Source organism: Oncorhynchus mykiss, chromosome 5, assembly GCF_057628025.1.
Source record: "Oncorhynchus mykiss isolate SJ-2025 chromosome 5, ASM5762802v1, whole genome shotgun sequence".
Classification (NCBI taxonomy): Eukaryota; Metazoa; Chordata; class Actinopteri; order Salmoniformes; family Salmonidae; genus Oncorhynchus; species Oncorhynchus mykiss.
In genome coordinates this window covers 7,299,183-7,312,914 of record NC_143026.1, presented here as the reverse complement: position 1 = coordinate 7,312,914, position 13,732 = coordinate 7,299,183, and the positions used below count along the sequence as shown (strand labels likewise).

At 47.1% G+C, this 13,732-nt stretch overlaps 1 protein-coding gene across 2 annotated transcripts in view; it reads left to right on the top strand.

The window, feature by feature from the left end:
- LOC110523130 (ras-specific guanine nucleotide-releasing factor RalGPS1) overlaps positions 1 to 13,732 on the top strand; it is a 306,441-nt gene that overhangs the window by 113,582 nt on the left and 179,127 nt on the right. For both annotated transcript variants that reach the window (XM_036976684.2, XM_036976683.2), the window contains exon 8: positions 10,510 to 10,636. In XM_036976684.2, the coding sequence (XP_036832579.1) occupies positions 10,510 to 10,636 (127 nt within the window). The remainder of the gene's footprint in view (positions 1 to 10,509; positions 10,637 to 13,732) is intronic.

Below are 13,732 nucleotides of genomic sequence, written 5' to 3'. Positions count from 1 at the left end.
ATGGCACACATACTATCCATGTCTCAAGACCCCCCAAAAAATACTATTTTCATTATTGAATTTCAGTAGTCCTGCATGTTGGAGCTCGAAGCCTGTTTTCACTGTACCCTGCAATCACACTTGCAACCCTGTACATGTGACTATTAAACAATCTGGAAATCTTTCTTTAACCCCGTCTCCTCCCCTTCATCTACACTGATTGAAGTGGATTTTTACAAGTGACATCAATAAGAGATCGTAGTTTCCACCTGAATTCTCCTGGTCTGTCATGGAAAGAGCAGGTGTTCTTAATGTTTTGAACACTCAGTGAATGTGATTGTATATAAATGTAAGCAAGGTTTGAAATGATTGTTTTAGTCAAATATTATATTTGTTTCAAATCAAATCAAATTTATTTATATAACCCTTCGCACATCAGCCGATGTCACAAAGTGCTGTACAGAAACCCAGCCTAAAACCCCAAACAGCAAGCAATGCAGGTGTAGAAGCACGGTGGCTAGGAAAAACTCCCTAGAAAGGCCAAAACCTAGGAAGAAACCTAGAGAGGAACCAGGCTATGTGGGGTGGCCAGTCCTCTTCTGGCTGTGCCGGGTGGAGATTATAACAGAACATGGCCAAGATGTTCAAATGTTCATAAATGACCAGCATGGTCCAATAATAATAAGGCAGAACAGTTGAAACTGGAGCAGCAGCACGGCCAGGTGGACTGGGGACAGCAAGGAGTCATCATGTCAGGTATTCCTGAGGCATGGTCCTAGGGCTCAGGTCCTCCGAGAGAGAGAGAATTAGAGAGCACACTTAAATTCACACAGGACACCGAATAGGACAGGAGAAGTACTCCAGATATAACAAACTGACCCTAGCCCCCCGACACATAAACTACTGCAGCATAAATACTGGAGGCTGAGACAGGAGTGGTCAGGAGACACTGTGGCCCCATTCGAGGACACCCCCGGACAGGGCCAAACAGGAAGGATATAACCCCACCCACTTTGCCAAAGCACAGCCCCCACACCACTAGAGGGATATCTTCAACCACCAACTTACCATCCTGAGACAAGGCTGAGTATAGCCCACAAAGATCTCCACCACGGCACAACCCAAGGGGTTGTTCTTCTTGCGGTAAATTTTGCAGTCAATTAATTATTTGTGATTATGTTCCGGGCCCCTGACCATCCGCTAATGAAAAAAAATCTCCCCGCGGCTTAATCTAGTTGTGGATCTGTGGTTTACATTATAGAGGGCTTTAGCATTCTGGGGGGGGGAGTTTGAATAGTTGGCTTGTAGAACACCAAAAAACGTTAGTTACAGTTGCTTTGAAAAACCCACAAGCTGATTGATTTTTGTAATTATCATCTATTGGGGATAACTGGGGTCAGAGCGTTCAGTTCCATTGTGTTCTCACCGTTTCCATCTAGAAGACCAGATGACAGATTTCAAGCCTTTTCTCTTTCCTCACAGGGCTTTAAAAACATATTGACTGTATGAACCCAGTACTGTCACTGGCACTCAGCAGAGAGGTCTGTTCACTTGGAAAGGCTATGCCTGGAAAACCTGTGGTGCTTCGATAATGACATCCAGAGAGAAATGTAAAGCACACACACACACACACACACTCCCTGAATATCAAAACTAGACGAGTTGGCAGATTTCTGAAACAAAAATGTCTGTTGAATTGTAGAAATAAATGTAATGGTAAGATGCTGTTGATGATGATGATTATGATGGTAATAGCACAGTATTCCATCAGGCGAATTTAAAACGAGTACAAGCATATATACCAGGTGTACTTTCCAGAAAGCTGGCTGAACTCTCTGGCGGGTCTTTCTGCCCTTGGAGCCAGTTGGGAAAGCGCTTACATCCTCTCCTGTGATGTGGCCCCGACAACAATAATGAGAAATTAGTTTATGGGGCTGTATATTTTATCCCCTGTCGCTACCCCACCTGCCACGTTATCAAGGAATTGACCACTTGCTCTGTCAATTCCTGGAGAGAAAATGACACCTCAGCACCATGCCAGACGGCAGCTCCCACCCAGTAATTGGACAGGGGAGTACAGAAAATGCAGAGTTTCACTGGAGGCTTAGTGGATATGCTGATGGCGAAACAGGTCTTTCAATCAAGATTATTGTCGCTGTATGCAGTTACAGCCCTCTACGCGCCATGCTTTTGGGTCAACTGAAACCAGTAGTGCACTAGGCAGCATGCAACTGTGCCATCTAGAAGCTTGAGTCTTTTTAAAGGTGCAGTAGGGTCACACCATATGAGGGCCACAGTATGTCAAGCAAGCAGCAGACTGCTGATTTTGAACTGAGATTATTTTAGTTGTGAACCCACTTCTAAGAGATCTGAGTTTACTGTGTAAGTCCGTTTTAATAGAGTTTGGCTGTTTTTTGGGGTCCGTCGACAATAGTTTCCATAACTGTGTGTGTGTGTGCACATGTTCGTGTTTACCGGTAATGATGTCTGAGGTATAACGACCCCAGCCCATCCAGCTCCAGGTTATTTTATATAATGGTGAAAATGACTCGCTCCGTGCCGGGAATGACTGTTTGTGAGCCGTGAAATTTGGGTCGTTTTTGTTCCAGGCCATTTAAAACGTACGTGTAACATTTAGTTGGTTTTAAACATAAAATTGGATTTCATGACGTTACAAGAGCACAGAAACAACAGAGTATTTAGGGTCACCGGGGCCTAGTGTCATTGATTCAAAGAACTGTGTTCTGACCACTTGTGCTGAAAAGTGGTTTGTCCTTGTCAATGCTATTTGTGTACGATGAGTGTACAAAACATTATGAACACCTGCTCTTTCCATGACATGGACTGACTTGGTGAAAAGCTACAATCCCTTAGTGATGTTAATTGTTACACCCACTTCAATCGGTGTAGATGAGTGGTGTCAAACTGTAATGAGTGGTGTCAAGAACTGCAAATACTGGGTATTTCACGCTCAATAGTTTCCTGTGTGTATCAAGGATGATCTACCACCCAAAGGACATCCAGTCAACTTGACAAAACTGTGGGACGCATTGGAGTCAACATGGGCCAGCATCCCTGTGGAACGCTTTGTAGTCAACATGGGCCAGCATCCCTGTGGAACGCTTTGTAGTTAACATGGGCCAGCATCCCTGTGGAACGCTTTGTAGTTAACATGGGCCAGCATCCCTGTGGAACGCTTTGTAGTCAACATGGGCCAGCATCCCTGTGGAACGCTTTGTAGTTAACATGGGCCAGCATCCCTGTGGAACGCTTTGTAGTCAACGTGGGCCAGCATCCCTGTGGAACGCTTTGTAGTTAACATGGGCCAGCATCCCTGTGGAATGCTTTGTAGTCAACATGGGCCAGCATCCCTGTGGAACGCTTTGTAGTCAACGTGGGCCAGCATCCCTGTGGAACGCTTTGTAGTTAACATGGGCCAGCATCCCTGTGGAACGCTTTGTAGTTAACATGGGCCAGCATCCCTGTGGAACGCTTTGTAGTCAACATGGGCCAGCATCCCTGTGGAACGCTTTGTAGTTAACATGGGCCAGCATCCCTGTGGAACGCTTTGTAGTCAACATGGGCCAGCATCCCTGTGGAACGCTTTGTAGTCAACATGGGCCAGCATCCCTGTGGAACGCATTCAACACCTTGTAGAGTCCCATGCCCCCGACGAATTAAGGCTGTTCTGAGGGCAAAATGGAGGTGTGCAACTCTCAATATTTGGAAGGTGGTCCTAATGTGTTGTCCACCCAGTGTACGTTACAGTGCTGGAGACAGAGGTATAGTAGGTAACCAAAGTTTTCTCTGAAAAGCATGATATGTTTGAGGATGGAAAGGTCAAGGAAATGTTCCCTCTTTTTCCCCATTATGGCCTCTCTCTCTCTCTCTTTGTGGTTGGAAACAAAAGCGTTGGTTTGAATCTTGGTCGGGTCCATTCGGGCTTTTCCCCCTCTTGCTAATTGGTTTGTGAAGACAAGTGGGACAGCTCTGACCCCTGGAGTCTGAACGTGTGTTTCCTGGGCTTCCTTGCGCCCACCATCTCTCCTTCCCTCCTTCAACGTGAGCTGCTTCTTTAGTCCTCGGCGAGCAAATAATCGACCGTCGCTCCACCACACATGTTCACATTCAGAAAAGACCTCGACTCAACCACAGTTTCCATCTGACAGTAAACTATACCTCTCAGAGTAACTTTCTGTCTGTATTGTAATGCCAGGAATAACATGAAGATGCTGACCACTTCAGTTTTTACATTTTTATTCCATTATATAAAATCGTTTTCAGTTTATTCTGTGGCACTGGTAGAAAATGGAGCGCGTACAGGTAGTTGTATAGTTAGTTTTGGCTCGAATTTCTGCCATTTCTCGCTTTATTTGAAGACTTCATTATATTTTTTTTTTATTTGAGTCTGTTGAGGGGAGGGGGAGGGGGAGAGCCTTGTTCCATGCTTGGAAATACTTTTGTTGGCGTTGAAGGAGGTAAAGTAATAGTCTGTCATTATCTCTATTATATATCACATGGAGTAAATTCCCATTTCAGACTCTCCCCTCAACTCTTGGCACATTAGAGCAACTTGATCTCATAGCTTTCATGATACCGTACTGTGATACTTAACCAACACGGTGACAGTGTTCCCTGTTGTCTGTTTACCTTACCTGTGTAGTGCACTCCAGGATTTACATCCTGTGTCAATGTGTCATGTTCTGTGCTAAGGACATGAATCTCAGCTCACGCATTAACACATTGTCTCGGTAGCGTCATCTCACGCCTTTACACAGTCTCCGTAGCTTCATCTCAGGTCTTGACACGGTCTATGTAGCTTCATCTCAGGTCTTGACACGGTCTATGTAGCTTAATCTCACGCCTTGACACGGTCTCGGTAGCTTCATCTCACGCCTTGACACGGTCTATGTAGCTTCATCTCACACCTTGACACGGTCTCTGTAGCTTCCTCTCATCTCACGCCTTGACACGGTCTCCGTAGCTTCCAGTGGGAAATCGACAAGGTAGTCGGTCCAGTCCTATATATTATCAGGTTATGTATGATCTGTGAAGTTAAAACATTCAGGCAAGCAGAAAAGGATAGACCAGAAGTCGTCTAATGTATGACTTATTGTGACGCGAGACTTGGAACACTGTACTGGCACCCTAACACTATGGTCTATGGGGCCGTGTACTCGCGGCGAGGAGTGAGGCTGGGGGTGTACTCGCGGCGAGGAGTGAGGCTGGGGGGGTACTCGCGGCGAGGAGTGAGGCTGGGGGGGTACTCGCGGCGAGGAGTGAGGCTGGGGGGGTACTCGCGGGGAGGAGTGAGGCTGGGGGGGTACTCGCGGGGAGGAGTGAGGCTGGGGGGGTACTCGCGGGGAGGAGTGAGTCTGAGAACTAAGGAGGATGAGTGAGGCTGAGAACTAAGGAGGATGAGTGAGAATGTGGTGTACTCGCGAGGAGGAGTGAGGCTGAGCCCTAAGGAGGAGGAGTGAGGCTGAGCCCTAAGGAGGATGAGTGAGGCTGAGCCCTAAGGAGGATGAGTGAAGCTGGGGTGTACTCACGGGGAGAAGTGAGGCTGAGACCCTAAGGAGGTGAGTGAGGCTGAGGACTGCGGGGAGGAGTGAGGCTGAGCCCTAAGGAGGATGAGTGAGTCTGAGCCCTAAGGAGGAGGAGTGAGGCTGAGAACTAAGGAGGATGAGTGAGACTGTGGTGTACTCGCGGGGAGGAGTGAGGCTAAGACCCTAAGGAGGAGGAGTGAGGCTGAGCCCTAAGGAGGAGGAGTGAGGCTGAGCCCTAAGGAGGAGGAGTGAGTCTGAGCCCTAAGGAGGAGGAGTGAGGCTGAGCCCTAAGGAGGAGGAGTGAGGCTGAGCCCTAAGGAGGAGGAGTGAGGCTGAGCCCTAAGGAGGATTAGTGAGTCTGGGGTGTACTCGCGGGGATGAGTGAGGCTGAGGCCTAAGGAGGTGAGTGAGGCTGGGGTGTACTCGTGGGGAGGAGTGAGGCTGAGGCCTAAGGAGGTGAGTGAGGCTGAGGCCTAAGGAGGTGAGTGAGGCTGAGGCCTAAGGAGGTGAGTGAGGCTGAGGCCTAAGGAGGAGGAGTGAAGCTGGGGTGTACTCACGGGGAGAAGTGAGGCTGAGTCCCTAAGGAGGTGAGTGAGGCTGAGGACTGCGGGGAGGAGTGAGGCTGAGGACTGCGGGGAGGAGTGAGGCTGAGCCCTAAGGAGGATGAGTGAGGCTGAGCCCTAAGGAGGATGAGTGAGGCTGAGCCCTAAGGAGGATGAGTGAGGCTGAGCCCTAAGGAGGATTAGTGAGTCTGGGGTGTACTCGCGGGGAGGAGTGAGGCTGAGCCCTAAGGAGGAGGAGTGAGGCTGAGCCCTAAGTAGGAGGAGTGAGTCTGAGCCCTAAGGAGGATGAGTGAGGCTGAGCCCTAAGGAGGATGAGTGAGGCTGAGCCCTAAGGAGGATGAGTGAGGCTGAGCCCTAAGGAGGATTAGTGAGTCTGGGGTGTACTCGCGGGGATGAGTGAGGCTGAGGCCTAAGGAGGTGAGTGAGGCTGAGGCCTAAGGAGGTGAGTGAGGCTGAGGCCTAAGGAGGTGAGTGAGGCTGAGGCCTAAGGAGGTGAGTGAGGCTGAAGCCTAAGGAGGTGAGTGAGACTGGGATGTACTCGCGGGGAGGAGTGAGGCTGAGGACTGCGGGGAGGAGTGAGGCTGGGGTGTACTCGCGGGGAGGAGTGAGGCTGGGGTGTACTCGCCGGGAGGAGTGAGGCTGGGGTGTACTCGCGGGGAGGAGTGAGGCTGAGACCTAAGGAGGTGAGTGAGGCTAAGGACTGCGGGGCAGGGTCTTGGCTAATGACAGAAAAAAAATATATATAGATAGATAAAAAATACTATTGTGCTGAAGCACTACAGTACTTTCCAGGGTTGGGTGTTCCATGCAAGGGACAGACAGACGGATGCCAGGGTTGGGTGTGCCACTCTGGGGAAGACCGAGGACCCGGGGCGAGGGTGTGGTCTGTTTTACCAGCTGGATAACCACCATGAGCCAGGGCTGGGTGTGTTTTAGAGTGTTTTTGGCAATACACACGGAAATAGTCTACCTGGGCATGATGCAAAAGGCGCACCTTTCCTGCAAGGGGCAGACACACAGAGGGCAAGTCCAGGAGAGTGTCACAACGGATCCGTCCTAATCCGCCGCAGCTGGTGCTCACCCCTTATTTGTTGGAAACACTATCCAGACGGGTTTCCCCTGCCGTTTGGAGCCCCAGCAGAAATTCCACTTGTTTTTGTCCCTTCATGATGTTTTGATGAATGTTTCCCTCTGGCATGCCATTTCTCAGCTGCCCTTACCTTCCCTCAAAGGCCCCTTACCTTCCCTCAAAGGCCCCTTACCGTCCCTCAAAGGCCCCTTACCGTCCCTCAAAGGCCCCTTACCGTCCCTCAAAGGCCCCTTACCGTCCCTCAAAGGCCCCTTACCGTCCCTCAAAGGCCCCTTACCGTCCCTCAAAGGCCCCTTACCGTCCCTCAAAGGCCCCTTACCGTCCCTCAAAGGCCCCTTACCGTCCCTCAAAGGCCCCTTACCGTCCCTCAAAGGCCCCTTACCTTCCCTCAAAGGCCCCTTACCGTCCCTCAAAGGCCCCTTACCGTCCCTCAAAGGCCCCTTACCGTCCCTCAAAGGCCCCTTACCTGCCCTCAAAGGAAAACGGGTTTTACATCTTATGGTAACCCGTGTAAATCCACACTACTGCATTCACTTAACATTGTGTCCATGGCATCTGTCTGGGCAGGGGAGTAAGAGACATCTGGCTACTCTCTTCAGAACCCCACTCTCCAGTGGCTAGGATTAGCTATTGATGCTCTTACCAACCCGAAGCAGGGAAGGAACTGTCCTTACTAGGGGGAGAGTAATCAACCCCTAAAGAGGGGAGATGATGGCTCAGGTGATTGTCTGCACTCCTCCCTGGCTATAGGATAGTCCTGTTTCCACTCCTCCCGGCTACAGGATATCCCTGTTTCCACTCCTACCCGGCTACAGGATAGTCCTGTTTCCACTCCTCCCGGCTATAGGATAGTCCTGTTTCCACTCCTCCCGGCTATAGGATAGTCCTGTTTCCACTCCTCCCGGCTATAGGATAGTCCTGTTTCCACTCCTCCCGGCTATAGGATAGTCCTGTTTCCACTCCTCCCCGGCTACAGGATATCCCTGTTTCCACTCCTCCCCGGCTACAGGATAGCCCTGTTTCCACTCCTCCCGGCTACAGGATAGTCCTGTTTCCACTCCTACCCGGCTACAGGATAGTCCTGTTTCCACTCCTCCCGGCTATAGGATAGTCCTGTTTCCACTCCTCCCCGGCTATAGGATAGTCCTGTTTCCACTCCTCCCTGGCTACAGGATAGTCCTGTTTCCACTCCTCCCCAGCTACAGGATAGTCCTGTTTCCACTCCTCCCGGCTATAGGATAGTCCTGTTTCCACTCCTCCCGGCTACAGGATAGTCCTGTTTCCACTCCTCCCGGCTATAGGATAGTCCTGTTTCCACTCCTCCCGGCTACAGGATAGTCCTGTTTCCACTCCTCCCGGCTACAGGATAGTCCTGTTTCCACTCCTCCCGGCTACAGGATAGTCCTGTTTCCACTCTGCCCCAGGCAAAGAGCAGAAACTATTGCAAAAAAATAATCAATTGCATAAAAGGCTGGGGGCTGTTCTGTTGTCTGGTATTGCGGAAATGCAAGGCCACTCCAAAGGCATCCCTCCACTCTGTGGTGTTAAGCTCTGAGGAAGCATGGGTTCACCTCTCCACTCTGTGGTGTTGAGCTCTGAGGAAGCATGGGTTCACCCCTCCACTTTGTGGTGTTGAGCGCTGAGGAAGCATGGGTTCACCCCTCCACTCTGTGGTGTTGAGCGCTGAGGAAGCATGGGTTCACCTCTCCACTCTGTGGTGTTGAGCGCTGAGGAAGCATGGGTTCACCTCTCCACTCTGTGGTGTTGAGCGCTGAGGAAGCATGGGTTCACCTCTCCACTCTGTGGTGTTGAGCGCTGAGGAAGCATGGGTTCACCTCTCCACTCTGTTGTGTTGAGCGCTGAGGAAGCATGGGTTCACCTCTCCACTCTGTGGTGTTGAGCGCTGAGGAAGCATGGGTTCCCCTCTCCACTCTGTGGTGTTGAGCGCTGAGGAAGCATGGGTTCACCTCTCCACTCTGTGGTGTTGAGCTCTGAGGAAGCATGGGTTCACCCCTCCACTCTGTGGTGTTGAGCGCTGAGGAAGCATGGGTTCACCCCTCCACTCTGTGGTGTTGAGCGCTGAGGAAGCATGGGTTCACCTCTCCACTCTGTGGTGTTGAGCTCTGAGGAAGCATGGGTTCACCCCTCCACTCTGTGGTGTTGAGCGCTGAGGAAGCATGGGTTCACCCCTCCACTCTGTGGTGTTGAGCGCTGAGGAAGCATGGGTTCACCCCTCCACTCTGTGGTGTTGAGCGCTGAGGAAGCATGGGTTCACCCCTCCACTCTGTGGTGTTGAGCGCTGAGGAAGCACGGGGTCACATCTTGGCGCTCACCGGACTTTAGCTTTCCCGACGTGTCTGAACCACTCGGGGTGGAATACAGGACTCAATGGGAACCTAACACTCTGAAAATTAGCACTCGGCAATTTGATTACAATACTTAGACGTTTTTTTTTTTTTTTACAAGGTTTTAAGATGAGAAAATATATATATTTTTTTTATGTACATTTCAAATACTTCCACACACACACACAATGAAATGAGTGTGCTGATTTTGAGTTGTACATAACATCTAATGACCTCCAATAACTGATTGGCTGTTTAGATTTAAGCTCTACACCTACATTCCACAAACTCTGGCAGAGTTTAAAGCCAAACGACATTGACTCCCAGTTAGGTCAGATGTAGATGTGCTTGACTGCATAGACGTGCAAAACAAAGGTGGCTGCAGGCTAATGTCATAATGATAACTCTGAGAAGGCAGTGAATGAGGGGAGCCAGGGTCAAATCCCTCAGACAGTGAGCACCCAGAAGTCCTCCAACTCCAAATCACTCTCGTATTCATGTCTGTCTGTCCCCAGCCGTAAGTCGATTTAGAGTTCTCAATGACAAACACAAATGTCAGACAGTCCATGGTCTTGTGGTTTCTGGTCATGTGTTATTGTCTGTCTGTGCTGCTGACACCACTGTTCACTTGGTGTCTGTGTGTCAGTAATATGTTGTATTTTAAATGTTTCAACTCTACCTGTTACCGATGACTGATTTTCTTTTCAAAATGTATTTTGTTATTTATTTATTTTACCTGAAGTGTGTCGTTGGTTGCTGAAGAAGTAACAATGCATCAGATTTGCTAGTCCCTCTGCAGGGGAAATCGACCACTCATGTTGTCGAGTTACAATTAACGGAGTACAACTAATGATGCCGGCTGACTGGCTGAAAGAGGAAATGAATTAACAATAAGCTGATTCCACCTTGTTCTTCTTCTCCCAGCTGATCAGCCTGTAGGAATACATTAACAATAAGCTGATTCCACCTTGTCCTTCTTCTCTCAGCTGATCAGCCGGAAGGACAAGACCACGTTTGAGAAGCTGGACTTCTTGACATCCAAAGAGGACAACTACACGCGCATGAGGGAGTACATCCGTTCTCTCAAGATAACACCATGCATCCCCTACCTGGGTAAGTCTCTAACCTTAAACCCTACCTGGGTAAGTCTCTAACCTTAAACCCTACCTGGGTAAGTCTCTAACCTTAAACCCTACCTGGGTAAGTCTCTAACCTTAAACCCTATCTGGGTAAGTCTCTCTCATGATTTGTATCAGTCATTTGTTTTGCAAACTCTGCTAACACACATGCAGTAAAGAAACACTGCTAAACATACATCAGTCTCTTGAGGTGCGCAATTGAAATGATTGGTTAACTATACTCTCCAACATAAAATAAAACATTTCTAGAACTCAAGTGGTGTCCTGATGTGTTTAAGCATTGTTGTGGAAAGAAGTGTGATTTTAAAAAAAACTGAAAACAAGTGTTTTTGGCGGAATTATGGTGAATAAATATATTGAGGTGGCCACAGGTGGGTGGCCCTGTTCATAAACCATGTCGGGTGCGTTTGTTTACACCTTGCTCAGTCTTATTACCTCATTAGCTAGATTGCTAGCTAACAACCTGGGAACTTTAGCAGTATATCCAAACTTCTGGTGGCACAGAGAGAAAGGAAAGGGGATATCTTCTTCAGGAGATCAATGATCATAGATCAATGAATGAATGAATGAATGAATGAATGAATGACTGATCTCTTGCATGTCATCACTCACAAAACGTTACGCTTTTAAAGGGACAGTGTACAATTTTTTATCTTATGCATCTCAATAGGTAGTGCTTTTAAACAATGACAGGCTTTTTTTTATATCAACATAATAGCTTTTTATAAGTAACAAATGTCTTTACAGGGTTACATATTAGTTTCTTCAAAAGTAGCTAGAATTCATAGACCCAATATAGTCTCTCTCTCCATTAAAAAAAAATGTTTCTCTTCTGGTGCTCCTAACTTTGGTTGTGCTCCTAACTTTGGTTGTGCTCCTAACTTTGGTTGTGCTCCTAACTTTGGTTGTGCTCCTAACTTTGGTTGTGCTCCTAACCTTTGTTGTCCTCCTAACTTTTGTTGTCCTCCTAACTTTTGTTGTCCTCCTAACTTTTGTTGTGCTCCTAACTTTTGTTGTGCTCCTAACTTTTGTTGTGCTCCTAACTTTTGTTGTCCTCCTAACTTTTGTTGTCCTCCTAACATTTGTTGTCCTCCTAACCTTTGTTGTGCTCCTAACTTTTGTTGTGCTCCTAACTTTTGTTGTGCTCCTAACTTTTGTTGTGCTCCTAACTTTTGTTGTGCTCCTAACTTTTGTTGTCCTCCTAACTTTTGTTGTCCTCCTAACATTTGTTGTCCTCCTAACCTTTGTTGTCCTCCTAACTTTTGTTGTCCTCCTAACTTTTGTTGTCCTCCTAACATTTGTTGTCCTCCTAACCTTTGTTGTGCTCCTAACTTTTGTTGTGCTCCTAACTTTTGTTTTGCTCCTAACTTTTGTTGTGCTCCTAACCTTTCAAAGTTTGGAACACCAGTGCTATGATTTTTTAATATTTTTTATTTAGAGCCCTGTTCATAACATCTATCTCTTTTCCAAACTGATATGGTAAAGCCACATTTGGAGACGTTACTTTTGATCAATCTGTTTGTTGTTAAATCATCACTACCACCATCATCATCAATAAATGTGCAGATGTTTCCCATTCACTGAGGAATTAAAACCCATTCAGCTGAGTCGGTTTAGTTTTATGACCGTGGCCAACCCCCCCCCCCCCCCCCCCCTCCCTTTATGACGAGTCATCCACCTGGTTCAGTCTGTGATTTGAGGAAAATAGCATCAACCTCTCTAGTAATTTAATAGGATCTCAATGTCATAAATCCTCAATGTTCCAGAATGTGGTGAAAATGGCAGGGAGAAATCTAAACCTGTCTAATTGGAATGAATGGCAGTAGAGGCGTAATCCCAATTTTTTTTAATATGCAGGAACATAAAAGGCATGTGACATGTCAAACTAAAATGGTCATATATATAATTAGAAATACATTTTATACAGGTTTTATACCAATTTTCCATGTGAATAATAACCTCTAAAATATATGTAAACAAACCACAAATGTCTACGTTTTTTTGTGTTCTTGGAAAGCTGTGTAAAATCAGTATTTGCAACTTGTCGAAGTCGTATCATCAACTGATTCGCGCCAGTGTATGGCTGTGGATTGACTGCATTTTTTTGAGTAGAATATTGGCAGTGAATTAGACAAATGTATGGAATCATTCCTCTAAAACGGTCTGGCTAGCTAGCAGACATGCAGTGCAGAAATTCTTCAAATTCATTATTTTACACTGTCTTAAAACAGCACAGGCAAACCATGGCTGACCTTTATCCCGTCATTGGAAGGTTCATGTCCATTCCGTTACCCTGATTCCTAATTCTATGGAAAAGAGGGTTGTAAGTTCCAAATGAAAACACAGTTGCAAATGTCACTAACACTCGTATGACTTCAGAATAACTAACTAGCAAAATTATTACAAACATTTTGGCAATGATTTAATAGTTTGCAATTGTTAGCCACCAGTTTTTAAAATGATCTATCTCCTGCACAAATTGTGCCAGGATGTTGGTCGCCAGTGATCAGCTGTGTAGCTTACTGACATAGTTAGCTAGCTCATCCTTCACTGGCATCAAAAGCTTGCTTAGCCTGTTTAAATTACCCTAAAGTTGTAGACATACTTTCCCAAAATTAAGAGAAACTGTCTTATCAGAAATCAGTCCGTAGATCAGCATGTTTCTCTGCGATCGTATGGTTGAGTCAGCTGAGCACAGCCAGCAGCTGACTCGGTAGACTACTGTAATAACTCGACGCAGAAGAACAGCTGCTAAATAAAAACTCATAATGTAAGCATTAGCACTACTAGCTACAGTCGCTAGCTAGTTTTTTTTTTTGAGCATTCAGCATTGTGTGTGTGTGTGTGTGTGCAGCATCCTTTCAGTGACTGGCTCGGCTAACATTAGCGTTAATGTTGGACAAATTTATGCTTGCTGTCGTGCTATAGTCGAACTTCAAAAATACTGCTCTTTTGAAGCACAATAATCCTTATCTAGATTTAAAATAGGGCGACTAAGACTGCCTCGCCCTAAAAATCTACATTTGACATTTTATTGTTTTAGCTTAGATCAATTGAGACAGTTTTGAGG